This window comes from Anomalospiza imberbis, chromosome 5, assembly GCF_031753505.1.
Source record: "Anomalospiza imberbis isolate Cuckoo-Finch-1a 21T00152 chromosome 5, ASM3175350v1, whole genome shotgun sequence".
Lineage (NCBI taxonomy): Eukaryota > Metazoa > Chordata > Aves > Passeriformes > Viduidae > Anomalospiza > Anomalospiza imberbis.
The window spans coordinates 34,874,770-34,895,906 of NC_089685.1; the positions used below are offsets into that span (position 1 = coordinate 34,874,770).

General features: G+C 38.0%; 1 protein-coding gene across 1 annotated transcript in view; it reads right to left on the reverse strand.

The window, feature by feature from the left end:
- The window catches only part of PTPRR (protein tyrosine phosphatase receptor type R), a 137,938-nt gene that overhangs the window by 58,419 nt on the left and 58,382 nt on the right, over window positions 1-21,137 (reverse strand). Inside the window, exons 3-4 of the mRNA XM_068190205.1 lie at window positions 9,509-9,622; window positions 6,198-6,353 (exon numbers count right to left, since the gene is read on the reverse strand). Of these exons, the coding sequence (XP_068046306.1) occupies window positions 6,198-6,353; window positions 9,509-9,622 (270 nt within the window). The remainder of the gene's footprint in view (window positions 1-6,197; window positions 6,354-9,508; window positions 9,623-21,137) is intronic.

A 21,137-nucleotide genomic window follows, 5' to 3' on the forward strand; every position in this document is an offset into this window, starting at 1 on the left:
TGAGGAGTGGGAGATCATGGCCTGAGGAAGGGAACAAGCTGACAAAAAATGCTGGGTGCTGGATCCCGATATAGTTTTCATGGTCCTCCTTTCAGCACAGGATAAGGCAATGCTTGTTTTGAAAAGAGTCAGGACAATGCAAGACAATTCAGAGATACAAATGCCACAAAATGCAAACATTTATAGATGGTAGCATGGCTAATTTACAGAGACTTGCTTGCTTGAAGAAATGCTTATGTTTAACTGGGAGTTGACAGCTTTAGAACGGATAATGAAATAAAGACGAGTTTTCTTTGGAAGTAATAGTCCTGGGGACCAGAATGGAAATCCTTCAGCAAAACTGCAGAAACCAATCTTGTAAAATTAGTATATTTGTCTCTGTGTGTGTAATTATGCATTGTTTCATGGTCTCAGCTTTAAAATGTTGCAGGTATTGACAGTTTAAAAAGGCTTATAAAGTGTCAGTTTGATGTTTAATGAGCAACTTAAAACCCAGGGATTTCAAAGAGAAGCTGTAAATCTTGCCTGCAAGATTTATATTTCTGCAAAAATTGTTCCTAGACATATTTAAACACTGCTGCTACTGTAGTGGGGTACAGCTCTCTATGCAATCTGCTACCTCAGCAAAGCAAGGTCACTCTGCTGTGCTCATGGCACAGGACTTGGGTCCCAATACTGGCTCAGAGCCCAAACCTGCAGCTGCTCCACATCCAAGACTGCTCCCATTGAGCTCCATGGGAATCCCATGGTGACAGCAGCAGCTGCAGCTGTGGCCTATTAGCTGTAAACTCAATGTTTGACCCTGAGTGGGTTACCTGATGGCTTTCCGGTGTTTCATATCTCTCTGGAGGAAATTTAGATAAAAAGCAGGAGCTAAAGGAGAATTGGCCTTGCTGACCTTCTGTAAGTGACTAAATGGGAAGGTTTAATACCTCTTTACTGAAGGGACAAATACACTAAAAAATAAATGAAGAGTTTGTAGGACTTTTAGTCACAGTGGATGAGAGACTTATATAAACTTTAATTCAATGATGTTACAAAACGTTAAAAATACTTTATAATAGACTTCATACATATAACAGACTGAAGAGAATAAAAGAAGAGAAGACTTTAAGAGAATTAATCTCTATGATGTCTGTCTAGTGCTATGTGTGTTCAGGACATGTCTGTGCCTAATTTGTCTTTCTAACAGTAATGTTCAAAGAATATTAACAAATGCTGTAAAAAGGGTAAAGAAGGGTAAACAACTTAAACTTACTTGACATACCATTTTGAAACACTTTAGTAGTACCTTCACCTACTCAAGAAAATCTCTGTCCTGTATTTAATTGGTGGAGAGCAAAATCATTGCTTAAGCTGCTCCCTAATGACAGAAGAAGCTGTGACCTGCAGCAACTGAGTCATCTCACACCCACGATAAGGAATTGCTTTTTGAAACGTCAATGCAGATCATTCAGAACTTTGTTCCTTTGTCTGGGAAAACTGATAAGAGGGAGAGCAATGGCCACGCTCACTACAAATCGCAGACGCCCAGGAAAAAAGCTAATAGGATGGCCAAATGCAAGGCAGAAACGAGAGGATTCTTGTCCTTCAGATAGTTTTTGAGGAATAGCCTTGAGGATATACTCAGACTAATTTGCAAAGATCTGCAGCTAATAAAAGTGGGGGAATATCAGAGCAGATGGAGTGGCAAGGGAATTTCAGTCGCTCAGGGAGCACCGGATCCTAGGGCAAACAGGGAGGAAGGCATAATTTCCTAGTATTTCCATTACCTAATGAGTCTCCAATAAGGCGAGTTTTTCAGGCAGAATGAGCCAGGTTAATTTAAACTGTTTCAATTCAGCATAATTCAATGTGTGGAAGAATCAAATGTATTCTTACAATGCCATTCAATCACTAACCTTACTGAAGACTGCCTGCACACAAGGGTATCTGCTGAACTGGAACAAATGTGTTTTTTCTAAACAATTTTTATAAACTTTTTTTTAAAGACATTAAAAATCCACTATGGCTTTTATGGTCTTATTTTGGGGAAAATCGTGGAGTATTTCTACAAGCAAGTAAAATAAGCAGCCAGCTTTTGATAATAACAAGAGAGACATTGACCTGAAGTCGTCAGTGTAAAATCTGTGACTGAAAGATTCTGCTCCAGTATCAGGACCTGCCAGAAAAGGTAAATTTTCAGTAGAAAACAGGTGAATTTGCAAATTGGGTCAGTTAACCTCAATTAGTCCCTTGGGCTGGAACACTAATGAGAGCATAACAAGCTAGAGTTCTGAGCTCAGAGGAAAGCTTACAGGGTGCTGGGGGTAGAACTCAAGATCAAAAAGGGTTCATGGAAGTTCACACTGAATAGCTTTGTTTTTTCTGCTATTTTAACTATGTTAGCTAAGGCACATTAGGAAAGGCTGCCAAGAAATCACTCCCACCCCCAATGGAAACATGTAGGAATGTGTGTGACCTCTCAGGCTCACAGGACACTGGATAATAGCCACTTAATCATGTCTCCCATGACAAAGTCACCCCAAAAGCTCTAGCTTAGGTACATGTGTGATGAAGTGCTGTGATTCACACTGGCAGACAGCAGGGCTCCTGTTTCTGTTGGGTGCTCTGGGTGCAGCCGTGCAGGTCTTACACTACAGCTGCCTTGCCTGATCACCAGAGCATGTCCTTGTGCTCTGCTTTGTTCCCAGGTACCTCTGTCAGTCCAGGCTGTTGTAATTTCTAAGATACTGGTTTTGATCACTTGTCCTTTACAGCAACTTATGGTTTCTGTATACTTTAAGTGCATGATTGCTTCCTTTGATTTCTTCTCTAGTATGTTATTATCCACATACTTCAAAGGCAACCTATTTGTTGAAGGAGGCTGTAATGCTACATTTTGGTATTGCATAATATTGGTATGAACTCTGGAAATTTCTCCTTCAGTGACACATTTCTAGCTGGCAGTTGGCTTAGCTCTCAAAACATAGTAACCCTTTATTTTATTTAGTGTATCTTCAGTTATTTTTGTCATTCAAAACCACTTCAATTTCTCTTCTAGTAAATTCTGAAATCCAGTAGTATTTTATTTTAATCCAAGCAATTTAAAGACATGAGGAAGCCAGGATTCCCACACCATAATAACACAGACTGCCTAAATCACTGAGTTTAGTCCTACCATCAAGAACCAATTTGGTGCTTTGTTCTGGAGAAGTCTGCTCCTGACTGTGGTACATCCCATGGAGCAGAACTCAGTCTGAAATCCCACTTCAGACACAAACTTTAGACCACAATAAAAGAGCAAATGCTACAACTACGATAAGCCACTGGAAAATCAAGGAGATATGAAAGGTATAGACATTGCCCTCAAATGGCAAGGACTCCTTTAAATTTACATGTTCCCACTGGTACACATCTCATTCTATACCAGGCAGTAAAGTACTCTCGTGGTTCCTACAGCAAAGACATATAGGGAAACTGGTCTTTCAGCAACTGCAGAATAAGAAATAATACAATTTTGAGACAGGCAATTTACTTGAAAATAGATCAAGCAGTGATCAATACATCAGTAGATGTGAAAAAGCAAATTATTCCTGTAATGAATGGAAATGTAGTTCCAGGTACTGATATCTACTGGGATTTTTGCTGTTTGTGCTACAGTATGGGCTGAGACTTTGAGCAGAGCAGTTTTCCATTTGGGTTTTCCTACATAATTTTGGTAAAATTTCTTTGGACAGGCTAATCTCCCGCAGCATTAAACCTCTGGGGATCTAGTTTACACTAAACCTTGTTAAAAAGGGTCAACCAAGCAATCTCAGGAGAGGTGTCCCACAGATGGGATGAACTGCCTGTCAAACATACCTCTTTTTGTTTACCATAGAGAGAAAGCCAGAAGATTTTCAAGCCTTAGGCAGCTCATACTGAAAATAGCTGAAAAAGGAGACAAATTCCAGCCCTAACACCTCTGTGTCCGCCTAGAAAGATGAGAGTAACGCTTCCTTTGTGCACAGATACACTGATAACGCACATACAACACTGGTTGTGAAGCATTCATACTTTGGTAGAAGAGTGTACAATTTTAGCTCATTATTTAATCAGGATTGATAGCTCAGGAGTACACACAGAGAGCATTTTACAATGGGTAAAATAATGCATCAAAGCTATGTAAGGCTTTGTATAACAATATCTTCCTTCAAAGGTTTGCCTGTTTTGTTTGGGTTCACTGTTACTTTGTTTGGAGCAATTTGTTCTTAGAGCAAGTTGAGGGAAAATAAGTAGTTGGCAGCTGACCAAGTAAAGATTGTATGTTGCTGTTTCTTAGATGTTGTTTTCTGTGTAGTCTTAAACATGTAAACTATTTATTAAGATCCATAAGGAATACCTATTAGTGTAAAGCTGCATTATTTTTCAGAATCAATGCCTTAGCTGTATAATCTGCTATAAATTAAAATATTAAAATAATATCTTGTGTTTCCAGCAGTATTAGGAGTTAGAGACTGCACAGCTTTCATTCTAATAACCCTGTTCTAAATTATTATCTACATTTTTTTCCAGGAAGAAAATTCAAATATCTGAACACTCCAGATTATTGAAATGTATCTAGCTCAAGATGAGCTCTTGAGTTCAAGGTTTGTTTTTTTTTCCAGCATCTCTTCACAGCTTGATGACATTTCTCTGTTCATATATTATTCAAATAAGTTCTTGCCCCATGTCTACCTGAAGTGTTATTTGTAACTGAAGTACTAGCAATAGATAAATGCCTCTATCCCAGCTGTCAGTCTCATGTGCTTCAGATAAAAATGAAATTCTGACCTAAAGGAAGCTTCACTCAGGTTGCTGATGGGTGATATAAAGACTTGATTTGACATTTGGAAACCACTTCTTTGCTATGTTTTGTATTAGAACAGCTAAAACTTGAGAATCTGAATTTTGATTGTGACAAGTTGCTGTAGTAGAACATGAACTGGCCTTGTTTTATATTTCTTTTTTTTTTTTTTTTTTTTTTTTTTTTTTTGTAACAAAGACATCTAGATTCTTAGAATACTTAAAGTGAGCAAAACAATTTCTAATCAGTAGAAATACAGGTAGGCATAACAGCCCAACGGCTCAAACACCAGTGTCTCAAACACAGATTTGGAAACAGGAACACAGGAACTTTTTTATCCATAGAGGGAAACATAGCTCATCAGAGTATTTAAATTTTTTCCCATTTTTTTGGACACAGACACCTCCTCTGCTAAATTGGGAGTTTCCACTGAAAATCTTGATTCTTGACAACACGACTGAAGGGGTCCGGCCCCAAACTGTATTCTGAGGGTCTTTATATGTACATAAGGGCTTCAGGTAAGACACTAAATAAAATGCAGTGTGATACGGTCATGTCCATGAGCTCATTGGTGTTTTGCCCTTAAGGCTTTTGCTTTCTTTCATTTTCTGGGCACAGTTTAAATGGTTGGCCCAGAATTAGATGTCCATCTCACTGATAATGTCTCAGACAAGCTGTGGAGATGACAATGTTATCTCTGCTTTGAAATGGATTTTTTTCTTCCAAAAAATGGAAATGGATGAAGTCATACAAATAATAACTACAAGTATTATTTTTACCCTCTTTTTGGAGCACATAAAGAAAATAAATCTCTTGCCAATGCTAAAAATAGAAAGAAGCATAGGTGTAATGTAGAGATTCAGTTTTTCAAAATCATGTCAGACAAAAGTTACATGGGTAGTAATGGTGACACTCAATATCTGCATTCCATTTATCTCTCAATTGAAATTTTTATATCTTCCTACCCTGGTTAATAGACTGCAATTCCTTATGTCCATTTCCTTTAAGGCAGTTAGTGCATGCTTAGGATCTAAACTCTGATTTCAATGGTAGCTTATCTGTGCGAGGAGGACACGGACGTTAAAGAGTAAATAGCCTAATAAAGCACTACTAAAGTAATTTAACAGAGGTAGTTGGATGGAGCTCTGAGCAATCTGGTCTAGTGAAAGGTACAACAGTCCATGGCAGAAGGATTGTAACTAGGTGATCTTTAAAATCCATTCCAAGCCAGACTATTTGAGGATTCTATGATAATTGCCTTACACTAGCAATGCTCTCTAAGCCCATACATTTTCTGCCTCATGCTTGAGAACCTCAGCTGGAATACTACCAAGGATGTAAGTGCCTAATCTGTATCAAAATAATACAGGTTAGAAAATTGATAACCAACCTCAGGGGAGACTTCTGTTATTCCAAACTGGGATAAACTCTGATGCAAAATGTTGATATTAAGGGAACGTAGTACTTCTTCAGATGGGAGCGCCTCAGAAATTCCTGGCTTCGTGTTCAGTGGGGACACAAACAGTTCCACACAGTTCTTCTTCCCCTAGGGAAAAAAATTTAAATACCAAAATCATAGGAGGGGTCTGGCATTAATCTCTGCTGTCTGTAGATTGCAACTATAATTCCAAAGACAAAAGCATGGAATATAAGGGTTCCAACCTCCTCTGTGAGCACAGCATACCTTTTGCCTGTCTCTGTAAATCCCAGCAGACTGTGGAAGAAAATGCAAATTCTATATGTGGGCATAAGTGCTTTGTCTCGAGCAATATTGACAAGGTAGACTTTTCCTGAGTCTAGTATCATTAAACAATCAATGTAACATAGTGATAGGAGGAGCCATGGGATGGGGTCAATGGCAATGTGCCAGCAGGGATTTTAGCAGATAGTTCATTTGAGCTGAGCCGAAATAGGAATGCTTAGCACAATGCTGTGATATTTGGAAATTACTTTCTAGTCCCTTTTCAACCCATGGCAGACATACCACAATAAAGTCCTCTTAGCTGACTGCAGTGCAACTGAATATGGTCCAATGATATTAAAGGACCAGGGAAGTTTTGTTAGCACTTAATGGGTAACCTGAGAATGTCCACTCCCTTATCTATTAATTCTTGCCCTGGTGTCTTTGATGCAGTCCTGGCAGCCTAAGACGTTCTTTATTAAAAATGTCAGTGATGCCCACTCAGTTTGAAGGTAGCAAAAGGAAAGAGAGTTTCTCTGTTGTGATAGACTTGAACTGCACATGAGACAGCTCTGATGTCCAAACAGGATGTGGGAACCCTGTCTCCCCAGGGCTATGACCAGCATAGCTGACACTTTGGAGTCCAGATCTGGGGGATTCCACACACATGAGGTAGGCATGGAGCTGCTCCCTGCATTGCTGCCTGGGCAGGCAAGAACCTCACCAATCTGGTTATTTGCTATTCATCATTATGAGATGGGAGGGATCAGCTCAAACTGGGATAATCCTGATTTCCCCCACCTCCTTCCCATCATGTTGAATGTGCATCATCTCTACTGAAGTGAAGAAAAGTATATCTTCTGCTATTCTTAAAATACCTTTGCATAAAATCCTCTTTGCATAAAATACTCCTTGCATTCAAAATAGAGCTGCACAGAAAGGGACTCTTTTGAACATGTTTGCTTTAAATCTGTCCTCTGTGCTCTCACATGTGCTGCTGGTCCATCTGCTCAGTAAGAATGGTAAGGACACTGGCTCCTGGTAGGAGCTGAAGAAACTAATGTGAGGCTGGGGTTGTACTCAGTCTCTGACGTGGGAAGGGGACTGCTGCTGTGTGCAGGTCACAGACATCAGGCAAGGCTTGGTGGGTATGCAGCATTCTCAGTGTTTTGTGCCTCCTCTGTTTATGAGTTTCTCTATCCCACTAAAGGACCTTTATGGGTGGAGGATGTACTGGAAGGGTTAAGGAGACACTGGAAATATAGGGTTAATATTTCCTGGCACACTGTGTGTTGTCACACATAAGAGTTTAGCAGGCTGTCTGCTCTCTCTGTGCCCATCCACATCCTGGCTTCCAGACTCCTGATCACTTCTGAGAGCCGCTCACTTGAGAGGGAGTCACCTCACCTCACTTCAGTCAGCACAGAGGGACTGGTATCTCTTAATCCATCCTAATATAATCAGGACAGGTCTCAATGCCTCTTCTACTGCAGTTTCCATCCTCTCTACTGCTTTTACAGGGAGCCTAGATCAGTAGTTTAGAAACAACACACTGAAACAAGGCAAAATGAATTTTAATGTTCTCTGCTTGCTTGCCAGCACTCTGTGTGAAAGGAACTGTCTCATGTTAGGAAGATGAAAAGTGGGAATAATGTCTCCTAAAGTGTATTTGTCTTAATTGTGAATTTTGACTGTGTGTGATTTTTAGAGCAAATAGGGGAAAAGTTTGCTTGCTTTCTTACATAGCTGAAATATTGACTCAGAGAACTTTTACAGGTATTGAAAAGACTAATTAAATAATAGTACTTACTGTATCCTGGGCTTTATGCAGGTGCAAAATGACATTATCTCTTCCCTTAAATCATAAGTGAGAGGAGAAAGAAAAAAGCAGTGGAGCCAGTGGGAAAATAAACAGCATATTTATTCTGTTTATTTACATAATATCTAAGGAGCATAGTAAGAAAGCTACTAGGTAATTCAGTATATTGAAATACACATCTCAGACTCCAAAATATTTCTCATTTAATTGTGCTTTTCTCTGCATATGTCTTTAAACCTTTCATTCTGGTCAATGCAGGGGACAAATGAAATTTAGCATCACTTGTCACGAATGAGTGAGATTCCTAAAGAACATGGAAAGGGCTGCAGTGCATTCCTATTGATCCTTCTCACTGCATTTTTTTTGTGAGATCTTTTCTGACAGAGACATTTCTTGAAGGAGTTTTATAATCCTTTTTGATGTATACAATCCTATCAAGTTTTCAAGGCGGAAAATACTTTAATGCTAAACCTGTCAGTTTTCTTCCCTAATATTCAACCTGCACGTAGAATAAAAAACCTCTTCTTCCCTCTGCAAAGTGAATCAAAGGCTAGCAATACACACATGATATTGGGTTTTCTTGCTTCATGGTACAATTGTCATAAAAAGACAAAAATGTTATTAAGTATGCATACACAAAAAATCCATACAATGGCAGTTGATTAAAAAAAGTCTTTTTTGATAGAAGCAAATTTATCACCATCTTTTGCCAGTAGGATACCGTAATCTACAAGATCATTTCTGAGGACAGATTATTATAGCAGAATAACACAGCATAAATATTAATATTGTAGATGACATTTAATTTACTAATGGAAAGTGTGGGGATAAATTGTGAAGATGCCTTTGAAAGGATGAATCACATGTATTTTTTGAGCAATATTCAACCTTTGAGAAAAAAAACCACGGATAAGGTGTGAACATGAAAAAGAACTGCATTGGAATGAAAACTAAGGGATAAGCAATCTGTTTATGAATAGGACAAAAAAGAGATTTATCTGGCTTAGCTGAGAATGGTGTATTTTCAAAGGAAAATTTAAATACTTTTGTAATGGGGATCTATTTTTCTAGTGCAGTTGAAGAAATTGAATAATAAGTACTTCTCTGTCCCATTTAATTGCACTCTTCCATGGTGACAGGAACATTAAGAGAATTTACATAAACAGGTACAGTTTAACACACACAGGCTTTTGGTACTTACAATGAGTCTGTTGATATGAACTTGCTGAGGTAACAGTCCCAGTGCTGCTGCCACTCCTTGGCGAAATATACGAAGCAATGTGATATTCAGCTTGTTTACATCCATTTGCAGTGTCTGAAAAACAAGATCAGTTCAAATGAACTCCTTGTCCAAGACATTTAATTCTAAAGATAACTGATCTCTGGGGCTTTTCACTAATTGTTGTTGGGTTTTTTTTTTTCCTGTAACAATAATCTGTATAATCTATGTGCATCACAATATAAAATAGGTCCAAAGGTACATTTCAGTACCTTAAATACTATTCATTCGCAAAGTGCCACCTTTGCCCAAGTACACTCGGAATGGGTTCTAGATGGCTTGGCTTAATTCCTTGGGCAAGTCACAGTGTTAAAGATAATACAATTACTACCTTAGAAATGAAATTTAAGCATTAAACATCAATGCATCCTTAAAGAATGAGATGTCGAGTTTGCACAAGGAAGATTCTTCTGGAATATTGTCGTAGCATATCTCGCTGAAGGTGAAGAATGAGTCAGACATAGTGAAATCATACAATTTTAATTTTGATTAGCAGTTTCTGAGATCAGAAATGAAACATTCTGAATACATTCCCCATGCTTGAATTTCCTAACGCTTCCTCATCCAAGTCAGGATGAGACAAACTGTAGAACTGAAGCATTTTCTTTCCCTTAGTTAGAATTATTGTGAAATGTAGAAGTTTCCTCAAGTTCAAATCATTTTTGTGAAGTCAGTGGAATTTTACCCAAGAAACAATTTAGGCTCAAATCTTCTGTGTCCAAGAAAACCCAGATATTGGGTCTTCACATGATGCCTGATAGACAGTACTTCCCTGTGGTACTTTGGGGTCTTCTTCTTTGCTTTCATATTCCTTCAGCAGACAATGTGTAGTGGAGAAGAGAGGAAAGATGACTATATCAGACATTCCAATGCTTCTGGCAACTTCTGACTTAGGAAGTTACTAAGTTCAGCCTGAGCCAGTTGACTCAAGATAAAAAAGATTTTTATTTTAAATTTCCTATTTAGAGCCATGGGCCAGCTTCCTGCTCTGAGGAACCAAGCAGGTATTCTTCCTTCCTAACCAGAGCTGCATAAAGAGAATTAAATACCCGTGGGTCAGATATCACACTGGGAGTATGGTTATGGTTCAGAAAGGAAGGAAACATTTATCTCAAAGAAAGCACATCACACATTTTGACTGTTGTTCTTTATCAGTATTTATAGGCTATAATGTAAAATCATAAAATATTTGCTTTCCTTTTTCACTATCAATTTGATTTTTCTGTCAGTACTAAGTGTTTTTCTTTCTTTTCCTCCCCTTTTCCCATTTTTTACACTACTGGGATTGTCAGGTCTTGATGCATGAGACCTGCTCTTACCACACACCTGAGCTTTAATTCAATTGGAAGTATTACAAGATTCTTCCACTTCAAATACCCTTTCTACCCTGGCATTTTCAAAATGTAAAATCTTCTTCTTTTTGCTTCTTCTTGAATTTGACAGACATCCTCAATGGTTACAAAACTGCTCCAACTTTATCACTGAAATAGAGAGATGTCTTGATAGGGGACATGTGGAGGTCTAATAGATGTGAGCACTTTTTCTTCTGTGCCCCAGACTGACTCATGGAACACCAGACAAGAATTGGTTTGGAGCTTTGAAGCTGTCACTACACTGAGACAGCCTGGTCTGAAGGTCTTGACTAAATGAGAAAGGGAGCTGCTCCTGAAATAGAAAGAATGTCATGAGGGTCCCTGGAGATACGTTAGGATGGCATAAAGAGTGTCCAAGCTGGTGACCCTGAGTTATGGGGCTAATAATAACTGTTGTTACTGAGCAAAATGAGCAGGCATAAAATCAAAATATATTCATTTAAACATACTTGAGCCAGGTATCATAACACATTAATAGAGATATTGTTAAATAGTGTGTTAAAACCTCACTGATAAAGACATGAAAATGAAACAGCCAGAAAAATATCTAGCTTCAGAGGAAATAGAAGACCTTAAAGAGCCTATAAAAAGGTAACAAATTCTCATAGATTTAGTATGCTGGGATTGTGGTTCATCATATCCAGGCACGGTAAAATGTGGTGAAACTCCATTATTTTCAGGAGAGTCACATTTCCGCCTGCCAGGTCTGAATTCAGTCCACTGTGCTCTTTAACAAATATTCATCCACAGCTGCAGTGTGTGTCTCTGTAACAGGTACATTGTCCTTCATGGCCCTGGGGGAAGCCTGAAGACCCCAGCTCTCTGTCAGTCTGGCATCAGCCTGCTTAAAAATCTCACCTGGACTTGCACAGAGATTTACAGGATCCTTTTAAAAAACTTCCTAAAAAATTTGCCCTTAAGCCTTATTTCAGGATCTATCTTCTGCAGCCATAAAGATTTTTTCTTTTCTTTTTTTTTGACTTTTCATCCCCAAAAAAGTCCAAGAAATATCTAAGAAAGAAGTATCTCACATTGATTATAAGAACCTTGCTTTGCTGCTTCTCCTTTTCTGCAGGGATCTGCTTCTCCTTTTCTGCTGTCAGTGTGAATCTTAGCTTCTTGGCAAATATAGCAAAAAATTAGGTAAAAGAATTACAGATCACCTCTTTCTACTTCAGACAGCGCAAGGGAGTTCATTTGACTCTTCCTGTCAAAAGGAAAGAAAGCAATCCATAATCTGTCACTTTAGGAATGGAATTTCTAACTCAATTAGTGAAAGGTAATTTACATAAATGTTTGCTGGAATCCCAAGAGCACCTACTTTAGAATGAGGAGAACATCACAAATATGCTCTGTGCTCTCTATTATCCCTTTTTTTTGGTATTGTATTCATAAAAGCATAAAGCAGAAGTGGACTAGATTGGATGTGTATCAATTCATTACACTGTGGAGAACTCTGGGCCCTTACAGCAAATGACAGGAACAGGGCAGGATTACAGTCTTTTCCCAGGTTCCTTCTGACAAGATCACAGCTAATTTATATTTATTCAGCACAGGCATTGGGTCTCCTCAATAACAACAACGTTATCAGACTGGTCTGGGATGAAGGCAACACTTGGGGGCATTATATGCTTGACTCTGGCATGTGCCTCCTGAAGGTGACTGAAATTTAAGTCTGACCTGAGGGTCTGGTGTAAAATTGCCTCTCTGCAAATTCTTAGGTACAACAATTTTTTGTTGAGAAAAGTTAGTCAGAGAAAAAAAAAATAAAAAGAAAGGAGAAAATACAGAAAAGAGAAAGGGAAAAAAAGTCTTAAATGCTACTATCAGAAAATTTTCAAAATGTTATTAATATTTAAATATTTTAATATTATTGTGCCATTCTGATGGCATGCCTAGATACCTTTTTGACTATAGTCCACAAAGGTAAGAGATTAGGATAGGAAACTGCTAATGGAGGAAGTACAAAAGCAATAATACCTGTACTTAGACAAACAGTATGATGAGTCATTATTAAGAGAATCACTCGTACAATGGAAACTTGGCAAGCTATTTACAGGTTATAATTACAAAAATGAAATCCTTGAGTTCTAATACCACCTGCAAAAAAAAAATTAAATTAACATCTGTAAAGTAATCCATCTAAATAAATAAAGCGTTAACACAGATACACAAGTTATGCCTTACTGTGTTCCTCTAGCTGCTCCTTTTGCTTTGGAAAAGAAAGGGCTGAAACATCCCAGTCAGACAGCACTAATCCTTTCCCTTTGCTCATCTGCAGTGTTTATCATGGGTGGCAACCACCTCCCCAAGGAGGTTATAATTTTGGATCAGCTGCCTCTGTTGGCAATAGCGACTTGTTGAGCCCAGAGGCGAACACCCTGGACGGCTCATTTTCCTCAGCAATTACCCACCTGGATATTGCAGCTGTGGTGACGGTTTCTAAGTTCCTCTGATCCAAGTAAAAAAGGTAGTTTGAAGTGAAGGAGTTTTCTGCTTGTAGTGGAAAAAACTTGGGAAGACAGAGTTCCAGAAAGGGAAACTCAGCACAGAAGTCCACCAAAGATCATTCACAACTGACAACCTACAGGGCCTTTTTAATAAAGATCTTCATGTTAAAGGGATAAAAAAATCTCTAACATGAAAGAGAATGTGTGACACAGAGTCTGAAACAATATTTTTAGGATATTACAATAAAAATTAATTTGCCAGGTCAGGTTCTGTTTCTCAAGAAAAATTCAGAGAAGCACCTCTTTCTTACATCTTCTTTATCATCAGTTATATCCTTTCTGCAATGAGCTTCAAATACATGATTTCATTTCTATGCATTGTTGCTCCCCACAAAAACTCCATCTGATCCTGCCACCACAGATGTTTTCTCAAACCTCCAGCTAAACTGATTATGCAGAACAAAAATAATCAAAGACAGAGAAGATTAAAGATGAAAGTATACATCTTAACAACACTTTTATGAAAAAAGATGAAAACTAAATCAACAAATTATTAATGCTAGGAATTTTACATACTTAAGGACCACTGGGTAGCGGTTCTATTTTGTGCTAAAACAAAAATAAAAATAAACACACTTATTTAGTTGAGCCAAGCAAGTGAGAGAGCCCAGAAGAGAGTTTTCTTACCTGCCTGTGCTCCAATTATTTATATATGGTTTTAAAAATTTAAAAAAAAAAGCTATAAAATGGGAGGGTTTTCTGCACTAAAGCAAATACTGCACTGTGGCCAAGCTGTGGGTCACTCTATCTGAGCACCCCAATGTGCTGCCTGCACAGCAAGTGTCTCCAGTTCATCAGTGCCACAGTGTTTCATCCTGTCACCCTCATCAGACAGCCTCAGCTGTACAACCAAAATAAGGATGAATTTATCAGGAGGGAAGTTGAAAGTGTTGCAGATTTATTTGTACAGCTTTGGTGCAGGACTACAACAATTGGCAAAAAAAGTGAAAATACATGCATTTCTTTCTTTTTCTCCCCCTAAACACATTAGATTTTTCTTCCTGTCACTGTTCAATATTTGAGATTGCAGCTGCACTGGGCATCAGGTGAGCCCCTTTGTCTGGTCCAGGTGCCTGATACACACCCACAGAAGATTTTGGCTTTCTAAAATTATGTGAGTCATGTGTCACATCAACTTCAGTGTCTCAGGCAGTCCATGAATCACATGGGAGGCAGTATATCCCTAGCCGCAATTATGCAGCTACAACAATGCATTTTGTCAAGTGCCACTCCAAAGGGACTTTGACCTAAGCCAAAGTGGCATCTGGGGTGCATTCACTCCTCTCCCATTTACCTCTCCCACTACCATATGCTTTTCTTCAAGAGGAAAGACCTGCCCTTTTATGAGGCCACATTAAACTTTGAATTATGTCTGTAAACTAAGATAAAATTCTCATGAGTATAATATCAATTATTCATAGTGATTAATTAAAGTAGCTTCATATTTCTGTGAATCAGCAGTTGTCTTCAGTGACCACTCAAACTTTCATACCTAATATATTTGTGCTAAAACACAATATGACTAGAAATATCAATCTTGGGACATTTAAATACTTCAATGTCAAGGAGCAATTATTGAATAAGGTGTAGTGAAAATCACCAGAAATAGTAGAAAAATTACAGGCATACTGTTGAGTTTATAAGAATCAGTGAAAAGCAATGAGAAACACTCTTGTCCTGGAACATGCTTCTGTTTAAGTCGTCCATTTTCTAATGAGGAGACACTGAGGCTGCAGAATATGCAAATCTCCCAAACAATCCCAAATATCATATGTAGACTGCAAAAATATAAGTACTAGTCCAAATAGTATTTGGGTGATAAGAAATGAGAGCTCTAAGTTGGTTCTGTATAAATATTAGGGGAAAAGTGATAGGAATAGGTTACTTTGATTGTTTCGAGTCCTGACCAGTCCAGGGAAATTTAGTATATTTGTATGTTGCTTTTCAAGATGTGACAATGTAAAATTTCACTCATATTTTTGCTAGGAAAAAAAACCCAACCCACATTTGTTAGGAAAAATCATTGTTTAAAGTAAGCATACTATTTCCTGGAATTATGCATTTCTCATATAGTATTAAATAGCAATTTTTGCTCTCAATCAATTTTTCATGAAAGCATATACATTTAAATATTTATGCATATTATGAACTCTGTGGAATAAATCAAAGACCAAAGTAACAAAGATGAGAAATATGGGATTAATCCAATTAGTCCAGATAGCTGTATGGCCTCCCCTCAAAGTGATTTTCAAGTGAATGTTAATTAAAATATGAGAAAGTGAAAATGTATGGATCAAAGCAGTCTATTCCACACTGCGATTAATCCACAGACTCCATCACAGGCAGTTGCAGAGGCCAAAGACTGAATATGAGGTAGGAATAGGGCTGAATGCTTGTACGGACGTTGAAAGTCACAAATGTCCCTGGAAACTGTACAGAAGACATACTACACGCCTTGTTGTACAGTTGACTATCATACTCCAACTATCAGAAACTAAGATGAACCCTAGTGCAACAACAGAAGAATGTTCTCAGTCTGCTGTTGCAAGGTTTGAGTGCTGCCCACCATCCTGGGCTAGAAACTGGGTTTCATTTGAGTTTGCATGGGTAGATACCAGCTGAAGATGATCCTATAGACTGCTGCATCACAGAGGTTGAAGACACCATACCAGCTGTTGAGGTGATGCCAGGGCACTCCACTGGCATCCACTGCTCCGACTGGCAAAACTTTCCTGGAGGTGGGTGCGTAATATGATTAAACTGGTTTGCCTCAGCTGTGTGACAGATTTACATTTCTTTTTCTAGAGAGAAGAACTAATTTCTCAAATGAGATCAGCTGATTTGGGGCTGATTTGATCAATTCTGTAGGAAGCATCAACATAAGAGTGAGAAACGTTCCATCTGTGAGGTCTGGCTCTTGGCCACAATTCCCTAAATTCCCTCACTGAGCCTACTTGCAATTGGGCAGTGAATCAGTCAGCTATAGGAAGACTTTATGACCTTCATTGATGATTGAAGTGTACAAGAACGAAATTCAGCCCATGAAGGATAAGGTTTGTTAATGCCTGTCTTCAAGAGGTGCACTTTGATCTATATCAGTACTATGTTTTGCATTAACCTCCGGGCTTGCAGTCTCTAAGAAAAGCTAAGAGCCAGCTCTTACAGTGTGGTGCCACAAGGTAATGTGGATTGACTGATCACATCTAATGAGAAGACCCAGAATAGTCTTCTTTGTTACAAAGGAAATCTCAGAAGGTATTTCATGATTTCATTCTCCTGGCTTCTGAGTTGTGTGGGTCATTCCTGTACCACAATGTGAGGTAGTCAGTGGGGCAAGTCTGAAACCATGTGTTACTATCCTCACAATGCTCATTGTACTCAGTTCCCTTTACCTCTTTCCTGTGGTGTCATTAATGCATCAATCATTGACCACATATTTGGAAATCAGAAAGAATGTACAGGTTACAAACACCAAATGCACTGCAGATTTTGAGAAACTACCATTCCATAGCCCTTACAACTCAGTAGGGGAGTAACCTTATTTAGAGCCCAGTAAAGTTAATAGGACCTGTCCTGAGTAAGAGTGTTGCAGAATCCCATTTCCTAAATGCCCATGGGATGCATGCTTGTCATTGTTGAGGGGCTGTAGGAGAGGATAAGGAAAAGTTATCTACTGTCCATGGGACACCAGTTTGATACAGTCTCACCATTAAATTATACCAATACCAGCAGGTCTCTGTATGCTGGGAGCCCTTTAGAGGGGGAAAGGAGAGGAGCAGGAAGCTGCAGTAGTTCTCTTGTTCATGGCTATTTTTAAAAAATTGACAACTATTTTAAAAAATATTAAACTGGGAGCACTTGCAATTACTGGCAATTGATTGCTAGTATGGATGAGAGGCTGAAATGTTGCTACACCTCTGGACTTAGCAAGTCCGCCTTAGTTATACTGCTTCAGTTCTAAGTCTCTAAGTGGGAATAAGAGATTTCGACTCTTCACAGGATTTTTTTATATTTTAGTAAGATGAAGGTCAGGTATGTAGAATACAACTTTTCAGCTTCTTTCACAGACAACTTTAATGTTGCCCCCAAAAGTTACTTCCTGTTTTTTTGGGGTTTTTTTTTGGTTTTTTTTGCTGCATATCTTCAAGGATTAGGATTTTCTTAATCACAAAGTATTTCAGTTTTCTTAAAATAACAATTGAAGTTCATTTCAAAGCTCTGATAGTTTTCTAGGCTTTTTCCTGCATCCATCCACCTCTCCCTGCCCTCCTCCCTTATGGCAGACAGTTGCAAAGGACAAGATGATGGAAAAGCACAAGACAATGCAGAGATTTGGAAACACAAAGAGAGCTGGGAGAGCTCAGCTGAACACTATTTCAACCTTTTTGTTCTTTGAGAAGCATGTATAATGAGCTCCATAAAATTGTCCTATCTGTCCTTATTCAATATTGGCAAAAAAATGTATTCCCTGCATTGCAAAAGAAATTCATGGTGCTATTATGTCCAGTACAACTTTTATGCACAGCATGATTGTACCAGTCCCATCCTATTTCATCATTCCAAAGCCAGCTGTAATCCTCAGAGCAAACAGATCCTTTTGAGCCTGTTCAGCACAGCACTTTAGAATATGTTTGTTTTTTTCTGTCTAGTTATTAAACTTCTACAATTATTAAATTTCTAGGTAGAGCCAGTGTAAAGTTCTAAGTGCCAGAAGGCCAGTATTGTTTCTTCTTGCTCTTTTTGTAGAACCATCATTTCAGCTATTTTTTTCTAAATAATTTTTAATTACTGAAGTCTGAATTCCCATTAAAATTTTGTATAATGGTCCTTAATACAAAAGACAATCAAAATGCCTTCTAGAAAAAAAAAATGTCAGACATAAAAGCCCACCCCAAAACCATCCTTTTCTTTTTATCTTCAGAATTTTAAATTTCATTTGTAGCAGACATGGATATAAACATATATATAAGCTTACAAACTAAAGAAGAACAAAAGTAGAAACATAAGAAAAACAGCAACTTTCACATCGTTCAGGAACTGATGTGGCCAAAAGACTCCCACTGACTTACTCTTCTTCATAACCTTTCTCTCTGCTTTGAAAATCAAAGTAAGATTTCAGTACTGCTGACATCCTGGCTTTCTCATGCATTTATTTTGAGAGACAATTTTTATTGCTAGTTTCAGATGAACACAATCTACCTGAACTCAGACATAATGAGAATATTATAAAAAGAGGCAGATGCGTTCTCTTTTTTCTCATAATCACAGTTCTCTGCAGGTCCTGGGCACAGATAGAAGAAAATTTGAAATATATCTGGAGGGAAAAAAAAAGAGAGAGTCTTAAAATACATTTGACTCAACTGGAATTGAGGTATTTACATAAATGGCTGTTCTTGTGAGATTCCTGAATAAGGCTCCTGTCTAGGGCAGGCTGGATTAATGGTCCAGCACAGCCAAGACTTTGAAAGTAAGAAGTGATTCTTAGTCATTAGCTCTTGAGAGATCAGAATCCCATTTTCAAGAAAGAAACATTCAATAACAAGGGCTGTTTGGCATGATGCAATTCATCGGTACGTTTTGGATCCGTATCAGCTTTCAGCCTTTTAGCCCAAAGAAGTCTGTTTAGACATTATCATCACCATAATCACAAATTATTGAAATAAAGCTTGTATTACTGATTTTACCCTTCCTACTTTAGCACTCCAAACCAACTTGAACCAAGGACAGACAATACAAGACAACCTTGTCATTCTGGACTTTTGTCCCTTTTACCATTTTGCACTTTAAAGTTAAGCAAAATGAAGCAAAAACACTTAAGGGACTGCATTTTTTTTTCTTAGATAAAACCTGAATTACTTTGGGTTTTATTCTGTCATGGAATCAGATGACTGATGGAATCATAACACTGAACATGTCACTTTGTCCCAAGTTTTAGCAAAACTATCACTGTAAATTCAGAAATAAGAAAACAGATGAAAAGACAATCTCATGATTTTGGCAACTGTCTCAGGAACTTTGACCTTCTGAAGATGCTAATACTGAATGTATTTAAGAAGCTTTTAGGTAAAAATTCCCTTTCCCATGATCAGCTGAGCAGACTCGATTTTCCTCTTCTGCCTAGTGCTAAAGAGAAGAGGTACAGGTGAAGGGAAAACATTAACACCAAATCTTCAAAGATTTAAGGAGAGTTTTACCTCAACAATTCCTATTAATGTTAATAACAATATTGTATTTTTGACTAGCAGGTTTCTGGCTTTGATAATACTATCCATTCACTATGAATACAGCCCTAATACAGGACAAGATTTCTGACTCAACTAGTAAAGAAAAAGTTTTCTAAAATTGCTTTCAGGCTAATTTGGGGGACTTTTCTTTAAAGGGGATTCCACTTGTGAGGTCAAAATGAGGAAATTAGGTCAAATATGAAGAAGCTGTGCTGCCCTGTACAATTGGATATTACATCTCTAAAATGACAGGGACACAGGGCCTAATTCATGGATCTTTAATCTCTCTCCTTTATACTCAGATCAGAAGACCATTCTGTGTTTTTTTTTTAAAAGCAACATATCTGTCAAAGCCAAACTCAGATGTCTAGAATAAGAAAAATGCATGTTTTTTTCCTTTTATTCCTAGAATTGATTACCCTTAAAAGAGAATATTGACAAGTATTTGCATATAGTCCTCTCATTCTCATACATACATAAAGCAAAACAATTCGTAATTCTTTCAGTGAGAAATATCAGTTAAAGATTTGGAGGTCTCTTTTTTCTCTTTCTTTTTTCTTCTCTTCTCTTCTCTTCTCTTCTCTTCTCTTCTCTTCTCTTCTCTTCTCTTCTCTTCCTTTCTCCTTTTTGCTTTTCTTTTCTATATTCTTCGTTTCTAATATTCTTCAAACATACAATAAGCAATCTCCCAAATTCCCCCAAGTGACCACAACCAATGACATTTGTGTTTGTGAGGTTCTGCTCCCCTGTATGAACGCCACAAGTGTTCCTTTATGTATACTTCCTGCCTCTTTCCTGCACCCTGGAAACCCAGGATGCTCCCAGTGGTTCTGTGGCTGCTGTTCTGCATGGGCAGGAAGAGATGCCTGTGAAGAAACACTCAACTTCTCAGATACTGAGTGTATGGCTCTGATCCAGAGCAATATCTGTTTTATACCTGTCATCTCAAAACAAAAGTCCTGCAAATGATGGCAAGAGGACTTCTATACTTCATTAAAAACCCAACAAACAGGACATCTATCTTATATCCAAGGAAAGAGACAACAATAGCATCTATGCTTGTTAGTAGAAGGCTGTATGGTTTCTTTCTTGGTTGTATACAGACAACATTTATGGCCTAACCTACCAGTGGAGTTGTGTTACTTCAACAAGTTCATAAGTTAATTGGTAAAACAAAATTAAACAAAAAGCTACAAAGCCTCAGGAAAAGTGGAAGAGCATTACTTAAATTTGTATATTCATGTTACTCTTTTTTTCACACTATCATGCAGACAAAGACAGAAATTTCATAGAAGACTATGGTTATTGTTGTCCATGTTTTATACATAATGTCTAACTGATCTTTAGCGTGTTTGGAAAAAATATCTCAATGATCTATCCTTTAAAGATCTTGTTCCCATTTGCTACGGTAAGACAGAAATCCATTTCATAAATGGTCCTAATT